Source organism: Trachurus trachurus (genome assembly GCF_905171665.1).
Source record: "Trachurus trachurus genome assembly, chromosome: 10".
In the NCBI taxonomy this organism is placed as follows: domain Eukaryota; kingdom Metazoa; phylum Chordata; class Actinopteri; order Carangiformes; family Carangidae; genus Trachurus; species Trachurus trachurus.
In genome coordinates this window covers 8,495,390-8,508,190 of record NC_139894.1, presented here as the reverse complement: position 1 = coordinate 8,508,190, position 12,801 = coordinate 8,495,390, and the positions used below count along the sequence as shown (strand labels likewise).

Sequence of the window (12,801 nt, the reverse complement as noted above, 5' to 3'; positions counted from 1 at the left end):
AAACAGCGTAAAAGCAGCCACATTTGCATAGTTCCCCTTTAAATCATAGATATGAATTAGTCACAATCAATCTACTTAATTAATTAAGGAAGACAAGTACTGTTGCTGATACTGTAACAGTCCAGAGCATCGTTAGTTAGTGACTGTATAAGAACTACATTCAGTACGAAGCTTCTTATTTTCTACTTGAGTTTTTACTTGATTTATTTACTTTTTATATCTGAGCTGTTTCTGTCAAAGCAAGCGCCCCGCTTCACACTCGTACAGTACAAACTACCAGGCCTCTGGGCAGTTGCGAGTTCAGTGCTTTGCTCAAGGGCATTTCAAGTGTGGTGGCTGACAGAGGGCAGAGTGTCACTTTTCCCTCCCACATTCTCCCATTTGGTCCTGAGATTCAAACCTTTTTTTTTCTTTTTTAAAAACCTCTAGGCTATGGCTACTTGGTTGAACAACGGGGTCAGTGGGGTCTTTGTACTGTAGACGTACACATACTGAGAAACATGCAGTGTACTCTGAGAGACACTGGTGGAAAATTAAGGAAGTAACTACATGTCAGGATTTAAAGTGATTTGACACAATGTGCAGCAAAGCAGCAAAAGGAACACTTCTATTCACCTTCTTTACTTGTTATTTATAAATTTAGCTGCTCTTGTACTATTTTTTGCTTTGATGATTTTTAATGTCATTTGTGTCACTCCTTATGATATTTGATGAGTTCTTGCTTTGCCTTTTGGGGCGAGATGTTTTCATTTAAGTCCCTCGGGGCTTCTTTGTCTCACTGCACAGGTTTGAGATTCTTTTCTACCTGCTCCTCCTGGTGTTTTTCTCTCATTTGTGCAAATAAATTAAACCTAATAGCTGCAATACCATTAGGAATTTCTTGTGCTTTTGTGTAACACTGCAAACATGCAATTGCGGAGATACATGAAAAAAAAAAAAAAGGAAAAAGAGGAGGCAAACCGAGTGGAGCTGATGCTTACAGGTACCTGACTGGAGAGGCTGAAGTTGGTGGCGGGGCTGCGTTTCTTGCTGGCAGTGGTGCCCACGCTGCTGTTGGCGCTGCTGGCCGAGTTCTTCCGTTTCCTCCTCTTCGTGGTCGTCTGTCGGGCAGGCTCCGCTTTGGCGCGGCCAGCAAAGAGAAACAGAGGCAATGCCAAGAACATAATGCATACTGACGGAGACAGGGTGTAGGGCAGTGTGTGCAGTGTGGAGTATTGTGTGTGTGTGTGTGTGTGTGTGTTTGTGTATGTTAGAGGTCATACAGTTGAGTCTAGGACAGGCAACATCAGATGTAGAGACACAAAGGTGTGCAAACAAACGTATACATGAAATGCCCACACGAGAGAGAAAGAGAGAGAGAGAGAGAGAGAGCGCACGAACACAAAGACACGCAACACAAACAAGAGCGACTAGTCGACAATGATCCATGCTTTGTTTTCTTCACAGGTGAAACCACACGAGTGTTAACATCTCCCAAGACATGCACTAGTAAGAAAGAACCCCTGTTTCATTTGCATAAATGCTCAACAATGGACCCTGATGTTCAACATAATGTAAATTTGCTAATGATTTCAGTGCTGCACCAATTGCCATGTTCCTCGCCAGCACGAGCCAGATTAAAACTGCTCTGCCTCGGCAGACAGCACATTCATGTTTGTATTACTGAACATGCTTTTACACTGTGTCCATTCTTGCACATTTGTTGCATTTCCACTGATGTGATTTGCTGAGCATGACCATGTTACAGTTTTTAATCATTTTGTATTACCACCAGCTTAACATGCATGGAGCTGTTATATGAAATCTCACATCTATTTCTTATTCATTACAGGTGTTAGTACTATTGGCAAACATGCAGTTGAGCATCCATGATAAAGTTGCACACAAAAACTTATTTCATGGCATTTCAATGAGCAACTATGATGCCACTTTTTGCATAAGACTACAGACAATCAGACAATTAACATTGTATGAGAGTAATACCTTTTTTGTGATTTGTGGGAAATATTTCCGTTTTGAAGTTCTGTGGGTGTCCAGCTGAAACCGGAGCCAAAATCAGTTTCATTTTTACTCAGGTTGTTGAATAATTTCTTAAACATTTTTTAAAGACAGAACAAGAGGCCAGAGATGACAACAAAGAGAAGGAAAATAAATAATTTGTACATTCAGTGCCATACAGATGCTATTTAACACCACTGGGAAACTGGTGTCTCCAACGAAAGCTGTTTTTCCAATTACGAGCTAAACATAATTCCTAAAGGTGCAATTAAAGCACATGTGAAATCATTATTATTAAAAACATATAAAGTGATGACACAGGTTAATAGAGATCTTGGAGTTTCTGGTATCTATGAAGCAATTTATGTAGTGCATAATTTATAAAATACATGATTTTGCAAATTCTGCCAGGATTTGTTAGAAAACATTATGCCTTTTAATCTCAAGAGAGACAAGAAAACACTGCTGTGATCTTCAAACAGATGTCTGAAAATGAAATACATTTTTCGAGGTTCGTACTAATCACACCAAGGGAGATGCTTTCATATTCAGTTAGAACAACCAGCGACTCATGATACAAACAAAACTGAAACTATAAATCAGAGCCAAAACAATAAGGGGCTTTTTCATCAGCATCTTTCCTCTTTTGATTCCTGACTTTGACAGACGTGTGAGCGAGAGAAAAAAAAAAAGCAAGCCCATTGTCAGAGACAATCATTTCTGTTATCCAACCGGTTTCCTTCAATGCTGAACCGGTGACGCACTAAAATTACTTCCATTTCCACCAAAAGGACTTATCAGAGCATAAATGCGCCTGTGGCTTCCTTCCTGGCTGAATCCCAACCAGTTTCCAGGCTGGAGAAGAAGAATTGCAGGAAAAGGGGAATAACACGCTACCGATGTCGAAAAAACCGCAATTGCAGCTAAACTGCAGAGATCAGGCAAACTGCACGTCAAAGTATGGACAGATGACATGACCCTGAAAAACACTCGTTATAAATGGCTGAACAAACTGAAGAGGCCTGAATTAAAGGGCATTTCATGTAATGCAACAACTGAGTATTGGCCACTGAGTACAACTTGGTGATACAAAGCAGACATTCAAGATACCACAGTATTGCTGCATAATAAATCAGACTATTCCACACTTAAATCTGGATATGATATAAAACTGCATCACCCATAAAGGATTTTATATTAAGCTGTGTTCTCTTTCCATGTGCAAAATTAACCATCAATACAAGACTTGTTTTTTTTTTTTCCCTCAGACTTTATATTCATAAAACGCTTTCCATGTTTTTTTCTCTGTTTTTTTCTTTTCTTTGAAGAACGTCGCTGACGCTGGGGAGCTGCTGGCCGGGGAGCTGGATCTACTAGTTTGATTACACCCGGCACTCTTAATTAAAGTTACACAGGTCTGAGTCAAAGGCTTTTTGACTGGTGTTGGTTTTTAAAGACATCTCGTCACGGCTCGCTAAGCATTGCAGTAATTTGCAGCCACTCCGATGTGTCCAAAAAAACTCGGCTTACTCTTTCTCTCTCCAGCTTAAGACCACACAGCCAATTTAAGCCTGGTATTTTTCAGAAACCGCCCTTAAAACATCAATCATAGAAAGCTGAGAGGCCTGTTAAGATTGGCAAGGTTGGGATTCAAGAGGCAACCCTGAATTCTGATTAATTTCACATACCTGACAGGCAAAACAGATTTAAGAAATTAAGACATATAATAGCAAATTTGGAAACATAAATGATGCAATAAAAACACAGTCGGAGAAAAATATTCCTGTTCCTTCAAAGTGAGTGATGCCACAGAATTAAAAAAATCTGCATTTTGAAGGAAGCGACTGCAGTTTCTGGCAAGGGGAAATGGTTAACACATGGATCACCACTGGATCCACAACATTTTTAAATACGTAAATATGTCTGATGTCACTCAAACTGTATTTAATGCACTTTCTTTCACATGAATTTTTAATTTCAGAGAAGCAGGTTTATGGAGAGTTAATATCTGAAAATCTTTGTTGAGCTTCAGGGTTTTACTTTATCCAAATCTGCTTCTCTGCTCAGGCGTTTAACTTAGACTTACAGTAAGTAAAGATGTGGGTAGTTACCTGGTGGGGCTACCATTCTCTGCCATTTCTGGAATAGGCATGTCTTCAGACAGTCCCGGGGGCTGAGGTTGTAGGTCTTGTGCCTTGACATGAGCTCCTGCATGGGCTCCAGGATGACACACAACTGCAGGCAACAACAGGGACAAAACCACACGTTCACTTGAGGCTGATTCATTTAACTTTTGATGAGAGAACAGAAAACAACGGCCATAAAACCAGGAGTTTGTTGCTTAATTAATCACCACAGACTGACTTTCAAGTGATTAATTGTGCTGTAAATCTAGTTTTTTATAGACATCATTAATAAAGTACCTTTAAAAAAAACAGGTTTATTGTCGAGTGCTTCATAAAGAAGGACAAGAGGGGAGGTAGAGAGCAAGAGATGTGCACGATGATGCATTTTAATATGAGGAGCTTTTGTTGAGCTGTTTACAACTCACAGCAAAAAATGTGACTGACACACACGTTCATCCATGCATACTTGGACACACATTTGTGCAGCTATTCTCTCTTTAAACACAACAAAATGCAGAAAGCGGTCCCCCCATTCCCACACTGCGCTCCAACAATATTCTCCAGTTAAAAGACCTTAAGTACGATATTCAGTCTGGAGAAAACTGTAAATCTCTGGTGATCTGCAGTGAGAGGAAGCAGGGGTCAGCCTGTCATCTTTAATACATCAGGCTTAGCTTATCCAGATCACATCTGGATAACATTACAAACCAGTCAGCCCGCCTTCTTCGACAGCGGCAACCATCCAGATGCTTGTCAGCGCGGCCAAAGGACAGCGATTGGACGGTCGCTGTCTCGTCTACGCCGACAGACCAATAACAAGACAACAACACTGGGATCAAACTCCAGGCAACCTGCCCTGTTCATATCCTCTGACTGGATACACTTGTGTAATTTTTTCCCAAACGTTCCTCTGTGTTGAGACAAACTTGACCGTTACACTCTTCTGGGACAATGAATGTATCAACGGTTAATATGTTTTTTTTATAAGCAAATCCAGGAACTATGAACATAAAGGGCATCCTGGTGGCCTGCTGGTGTAATATGCATACCATACTCTATGATTGCATCAGTCCCAGTTGGACCCTTCTGCATGCCATTGCCCTTCTCCTCCCCCCTCATTTTGCATCATCTCCGCTGTCGCCTTACAAATAAAATATAAGAAAATGTAATGTATGAAAACTTGAAAAGTGAATAAACTACTAAAAAAAAAAAGCAGAGCAGGCCTCTATGTTTTTTTTGTTGTTGTTGGCAGGTAATAACGCTGCATATGAAGAGACGCTGCAGCAGCTGCACAAAGTCACGAGGTGGAGATGAAGGTGAATGGATGTGTGTAGGAGACTGGGATTCACATGCTTTCTTTCCCCATCAGTCACTATTGGTTTCATTTAATGATGACAACAATCCTTTCTAACCTTAACCATGACTACACGCTTCCAAGCTCTGCTGTGGATATTTTCTCCGACAAAGTGAGTCTCCAGATGAGTAAAACAGACACATGGATAATTCTGGCTGCACAAAAAAAAAAAAAAAACCCAACAACCAGTGTTGTTGTATAGGTACGGGGACTTGTTGATCCCTAGGCGGTCATAAATGCATATCAGGTTTGCTGTGGAACGGGGTTTATTGTTGTTGCTTCTGCAGAGCACGTCGCTTGTAAGAAGTAGTGTCATGCAAAGAGAAACAGATGTTCCTCCGACACATTGTATGGAGCTGAACACAGATCAGATTTCTTTAATGGTCCTTTTGAACTTAAACAAAAATTTCTGAACTTAAATATCTACCCAGTTTAAAACTAACTCAGTCCTGCTGTTCCAAGAAAAACCCTAACCCTAACCCTATTATATACTGTATATATATGTAATCTCATCATATTGACATGTTTTCTTATCTGGCACCACTATGGTTAAGATTTGGACACAAAATTGATTTGGTTAAGTGAAGCATCATGGTCAAACAAGAATGACTATGGAAAGAAAACAGGAGATGAGCAGTAAGAACTAATCACTAGAGCTAAACTGATCATTAATTAACTGATTAGTCAATGATTTATCTGCAAAACAATTGTTTTAGTGATCTTTTTAAGTAAATATCAAATATCAAATATTCACTCTCTTATGAGAAAACTGTTGCCTTTCTTTATCATGCGAGTAAATTAAACGTCTCTGAACTGTCACTCAACAGACTCATTAGACATTTATCCTGGTCTGTGAAAAACTGTAAAAGCATTTCTCACTATATACAGTACTGGCATTTTATAGAGTAAATTATTAATCAAATAATTGAATTATGAATCTGCAGATTAATTAATAATGAAAATAGTCACTAAGTTGCAGCCCTACAACATGTCACAATATTTCCTCCTTTGCTTCCATCAAACAGGAGCCATCGTTGCTACAGCGCAGCCTCCCCAGGGCTTTGTTGCCTGAATGTAAACACGGGGCCTGATGCTGTTTCTGCGGAGGACAGTCTTGTTCCATGACACAGGTTGTACACACCAAGAATTCCTGAAGTGATTTGCCAACACAAAAGAACATATTGGTTGCACATTCAGTAAATGTCATCTGATGCAAGATTGAGGTCTCGGCCACTGTGTGGAAACATACAACATACTGTAGCTATGTTTTGCAACTAACCAGGTGAGCAAGTCATTGTAGTTACAGAGCGTGCTGTAAGGTCAAAACTGTTAACTTGCTCAAGGGCACTCTGACAGTCGTTACTGCGAGAAAGGAGACTGTTAATCATTCACTGCATGCTCAAATGATCTCATGTGACCTTCAGCAAACTCACAACCTCTACGTTTTCTGATGTCAGGTTTAATCAGCATGCTCATCACCTCCTAACACCTAGATAGAAGATTCGCTGCAAAAAATGTTTTAGCGTGATGGGGATTCAAACCAGGGATGTTCACCAGTCAGTCAGTTTTTTTTTTAACTAGTTACAACAACCATAGGCTCAGCTGCTTACACCAAATGATCCTACATAAACATAAGTAATGTCAGCCTGTATTCCCTCTGTTAGGACGGCAGTGTTTTGATGCCATGCAGCTCGAGGTAAAGTGAACATCCCTGTAACAGACTAATCCTGTGTTCTCCTCTGATAGTTCCCTCCTGACACAGTAATATCCCTCCCCAGCTCAGCCAACAAGCCCTGGCTCTCAGCCTGAAAACAAGGGCTATTTTCAGGCTGAATAGTAGGAAGCCAGCAGCTCCAATACATGGAAAGGCTTAAATACTCCAACTGAAAAAAAAAGAGAAAGAGTGTGTGTGTGTGTGTGTGTGTGTGCGTGTGTTTGTGTGAGTGAGAGAAAGGCCGGTTGTAACCCCTTAGCCAGGAAACTGTCACTCTCTTTTGGAAGGACTGATAAACGCCGGGAAAGGCCTTTCCAGAGACACATTACTGCCAATTTAATGTGAGGAAAGGGTGTATTTTACCTTGACACCCTATGATAACAGCAGGGGAAAATATCATTTGCAAATTGTGGGACATGTTGAATAACAGTGACTACACAGCAGCCGTTCCCAAAACGAGGGGGATTGGGATCTCCAGATGGGGCAGCAAAGATGATTACTGGGGTTGGGAAATAAGAAAATCTGAATTCTCCTACACAAAGTATGATTTGCAGACTTTCTTGTGATCTTTGCTTTGCCCTCTGTGGAATAAAAATAGTTTTATGTTGAAGCCTTTATGCTTAAGCCTTAAAATAGTTTCTAAATCACACTGCTGCACACAGGTTAACTAAACTGTGAACAGTACAATCAAAGATGCCGCTTGATATTAATGATCAAAAGCGTGTGATTATATAAAAATGGCTGGAAACCAATGCTTTACAGGACACAGTGACAGTCTATACTAAACACAGAAGATTAACGAGCTCCATATTCTTCCCATGAAACAGCAAATGTGGCAAAACTCACAATTAAAACATAGATTCAAAAAACTAACCAGCACAACCACTAGTTTATGATGTTTTCATTATTACTGAAATGCAAATAAACCTCAGAACAAGGTTAAATCCCTCATTAGAAGGAATATTTTCTGCAGCATTTAAAATAAAAAACCACATTGTGTTCTGGGAGAGTCGACCAGTGCTAATTTAGCAGAGACATGAGGATTTATGTGAAATATTTCAAGTTTAGACCAGTGAGGCAGCGCAAATAATTTTCAACAAACTCTTCAAAGGCGACACAACTCGACCTCTTCCATAAAATGTGTGCTGTCAGCAAATGGAAAACAAGGCATGATCCCTGTTTCATAGTTTTATTTGCAGAGCACTGACCATCTGAATCGCTAAAATAAAGAATGAACATAGGCTAAATCTTTAGTGTGTAATTACAGATACTTGAATTATGTGTTTTTCTCTTTCAGTGGCTTTACAGTTGCTTTTCTGCATAGAAAATCATTGTTATAGGAAAACAAAAACAGCCTCCCTGCTCCCTCTCTCTCCCTCTCCCTCTCTCCCACTCTGTGTGCCTTTCTTCACTCAGTTATTATAAGCAGCGGCGGTGCCGTTCCCCGATTCGCGCGCCATTTCACAATTATGAGTCTCAACAGGGAGCGTTCATTAATGTTATGCTAATTTTCTGTATCCAATTAATTCTTCTCTCTCCCCATCTCTCTCCCGCTCACTCTTGTTCTCCCATTTGGAAAGCGTAGCTGTCAGTCAACTGTGGCGTCGAAAAACACAAATAAAACCCTGTGAAATAATCACTAATGTATTCAGCCAGCTTATAGTTCCTATTCCCGTAAATTATATTGCTTCGGTCAGGTAGAAAAACATGTATATGCAGAGAGTAAAGGAGAAATAAAGTGCTTATTTTTTGTTTTGATGCCACGCACTTTTGAAATTATACACTCAGGTTTCAAACGCCCAAGAGTCATAAAAACGTGTTCTGCACATAAATAACAGAACTGGCTTTCAATTCCTGTAAGACAGAGAAAAAAAAGTTGCGATATGACCTTAAATAAACAAAAGAGTGGGTATGAGAAAGTATAAAAACACATCTTAAAAAATGAAACTCAAGGAAAACTTGAATATTCAAACACTGATCATACCTGTAAATTTAAAATGCTGAATAAAACATCAGTTTCATTGCAAGAAGCATGTTAACAATGACAGAAAAAATAAAATATATTCTTCATAATAAAAACAACTTTATGTGGTCTAGACACACAAGCGTAAGAGATTTCGGTTAGAAAACATGAGTAACATGAATTACTATGTTTAAAAATGGACAAGAATCGGTCCTCCGTGTGCATTAAGTGTGAGGAGATGAGAGCAAAAACAAAGGCAGAATGACAGTCATAGACATTGAAGACACACACAGACAACACACACACACACACACACACACACACACACACACACACACACACACACACACACACACACACACACACACACACACACACACACACACACACACACACACACACACACACACACACACACACACACACACACACACACACACACACAGAGTGTTTACCCTGAGGTAGTTGAGGGTGAAGTTGGTCAAACCCATGCGAGTGATGTTTTTGGACAGTTGTTCCAGCACCTGAGGGTCTTGTGCCTGGAGTCAGCAGCAGAGAAATAAAATAGAAGAAAAAGTTTAGCACACACAGATACTATATAATATATATACGTACAGTATGTATGTATATAGGTATATGTATATATGTTTGCATTCAACTGACTACGACTAAACAAATTATCTATGGACAATTAGGCTAATTGGCGTTCATCGGATATACACAGTTGACACATTCACACCCTCAAGTCATAAATGCAACTACTTAACATAGTTATTGAATTTGCTATCAGTCTGAATGGAAGCATTTCTGCCCTTCATTTCACGCAATTGTCAAACTGTAGGCTAATTAATCAATATTACTTTGTCATCACATTTAAAATTCCACACATTTTCAATTTATTATCTTGACTGAACTTGATGATGTTGGTGAGTGCATATACACGGTCTGGGCTGCAGGGAAAAAAAACAATTTAATAATGTTAAATTAGTGGGGAAAAACCTGCAGATTGCAGCCCACCCTTCCTTTGTATGTGTTGTGCTTTATGTTTGTGTGAAGCATAAATAGCTTGAGAGTGATGAGATCCAGCTGACAGTTGCATTAGTCAGACACACACACAAAAAATATGGACTGACCAGCATTTTCAAATGCATTCAAAAAAATTAGCACTGCACCAACTGACTGTAATATAAAGAATGCATAGAAACCGTGTGATTATACCGCGTGTGTAGGAGTAAAGAATACATCTTAAATAAGAAGAAAGCAAAAAGAAAAGCCAAGATAGCAATTATAGGAAGGCATCTGATTGAAAAAAAAAAAAAAAATCTCATGAGGACACGTGATTATTCACTAAGCCTGTTTGCTGCTCCAAGAATAAGCAGTCAAATTATAAAAAGCTGTAGGTATTGACAGAGCAAAACATAGCCCAGACTGAGCAGAAGCAGTGAGCACACTTGCATTCACTGCCTCATGAAATATGCATAATTCTATCTCCAGTCGCATCTCTGTGTGGAGAAAGTCAAGAGGGAGGCAAGAGAGTCCTTCTGTACCGTCAGCAGACCAACATGAGTGACAGGAGAATTGAACTAAGTGTGCATTATTGGCGACGGGCAAGATCAGAATCTGAATTACTTTACTCATCAAGTAGAATTAGGCTAAACATACTGTACAGAAATGTGTCCTGACAGCACTGGTGCAGAGTTGTATCAACAATTTGTGGAAATGCGAGTAAATACTGGCACATATGGCGCAGGGACAACAAAGACACTCGATTTCGAGAGGCCAAAGACAGACAGACAAACAACGGAGTACAAACTGCAGGAAAACGCACACTGAATTCAAGATGCACGCCCGGCAGTGGTCCAAAACGAGAAGTTTAAACAGCAGTGAAGACGATGTCAGCCAACATTGACAGTGTTGGAATCAGACCTAATGTAAGAGGAGTGATGCTCAGCAGTGCTGCAGAGTCTCCTGCAGAGATACTGGACCCAAGTACAGCTCAGAGATACTTTTATTCTACTTGAAGCCCCATTTAATGAGAATTTGTAATATTAGACATATTTCACATTATAAAACATCACTTTTTTTATATGGATTTAAGTTACAATGTCTTAAAATTACCATGCAAACAGTACTGTAAAAATAGTACTTCTACCTTAATGCATCAGTCATAATAAACATTAGTTTCTCATAATAAATACTCTTATTTTTGATATACTGTATGTAATAGAGTATTTTTACACAGTTGTATTACTACATTTACAAGTGAAATATGTATTATTTCAGCTATTACACTGCATTATACTGTCTGTGTGTCTCTTTGTAGATGGTATTCCTGCTAGTATTAATATGTTTACTATAACAGCTGTTGCATCTGTACCACTCTGCATTATTTGTAACTGTTTGTCTTGTGATTCATTGTCATAAATTTTAATGTATATTTGCATAACTGTTTGAGTTGAACACAACTGCTCTACCTTATGTGAGAGTGTACAAGGGATGTGTATGTATCTGTGTGTGTGGGTGGCTGGTGGGGGCTGGTGGGGGGGTGCAGCAGATGTTGGGGAGGGGGAGACACATAGGATACATCACTACAGATGATGTGCATCCTCGAGATGGTGTTTATTCTTTGCACAGCTTTGTGTACTTTTCATTGTCTTTGTGTATTTGTGGCACCCTCAACCAAGTAAACTCATCTTTTTGCAGTATACAAGTTGAATTTTGAGGTGCAGTACAAGAACCACATGATGAGTACTTTCATTTTTAATCATTTCGTTATTCTGTCACCTACTGTTTTGTGGGACTTGCTATTTTTACTTGTATAAAACCTGTGATATTACTAATAGGATTCTGAGGCGATGCATTGAAGATTAAGTTTTAGTGCTGGCTGTCATCATGAAGCCTTAAAAACCTGAATGAGATGATAAGCTGAAATACCTGGAAATCAACTCTAAGACATACTTCTGTTTAGGCTTTTAATTTCTCCGCAATGAAGCAATAACTATCAAATATCATCATTAACATGACTGAAAATGATATTCTGTGGGGGAAAAAAATGTGATGGTTTGTCATTGACTTCAATACAGGGAATTTTTAAAGTCAGCATCTAGTGGGCATTGCAGGAACTGCAGGACTCTGGCTTCAACACTGAACTGGTGATGGCTTTGTATATATTTATGTGAGAACTGAACTGACATGTGAAATTACTTCTGTTATGGGGCTTGAAATTTGTGGCGCTTAAGTAGCATAGCATCAATGAGCTGTAAATGCACAACATGGGACACAGCTGTTGTCTGGGTTCTGGAGACTCTATCTACTGTATGAGGTTATGGTAAACTACTTTTCATTTCACCAGTGCTGTTGTAAACTCAGAACAGAGACTAAATGTGAAACAGCCAATGGAGGAGAAATCTCAGCTTTTCAATAATGTATAATGATGCTATACCACCTTCACATAGGTGTCCATATTTAGCATTTATAGGCAGTATACTGTATAAACATACTGTATGTTGTATGGATTATAATAACACACTATAATAGTGTTAAGTGTTTAGTAATATATTTGGTTATAACTATAATGTCTTCTCTGAGTACCCACAGGTTTAAGATGATGAATTAACAGATAATAAAAACATTACATTTAGTAAAC

General features: G+C 39.2%; 1 protein-coding gene across 2 annotated transcripts in view; it reads right to left on the bottom strand.

Moving 5' to 3' along the window:
- Positions 1-12,801, bottom strand: part of ldb2a (LIM domain binding 2a) — a 95,148-nt gene that overhangs the window by 9,119 nt on the left and 73,228 nt on the right. Inside the window, exons 5-8 of one of the 2 annotated variants that reach the window (XM_083980508.1) lie at positions 9,611-9,694; positions 4,110-4,233; positions 1,985-2,037; positions 981-1,130 (exon numbers count right to left, since the gene is read on the bottom strand). In XM_083980508.1, coding sequence (XP_083836634.1) covers positions 981-1,130; positions 1,985-2,037; positions 4,110-4,233; positions 9,611-9,694 — 411 coding nt within the window. The remainder of the gene's footprint in view (positions 1-980; positions 1,131-1,984; positions 2,038-4,109; positions 4,234-9,610; positions 9,695-12,801) is intronic. The other variant, XM_083980509.1, reaches the window with a different exon arrangement.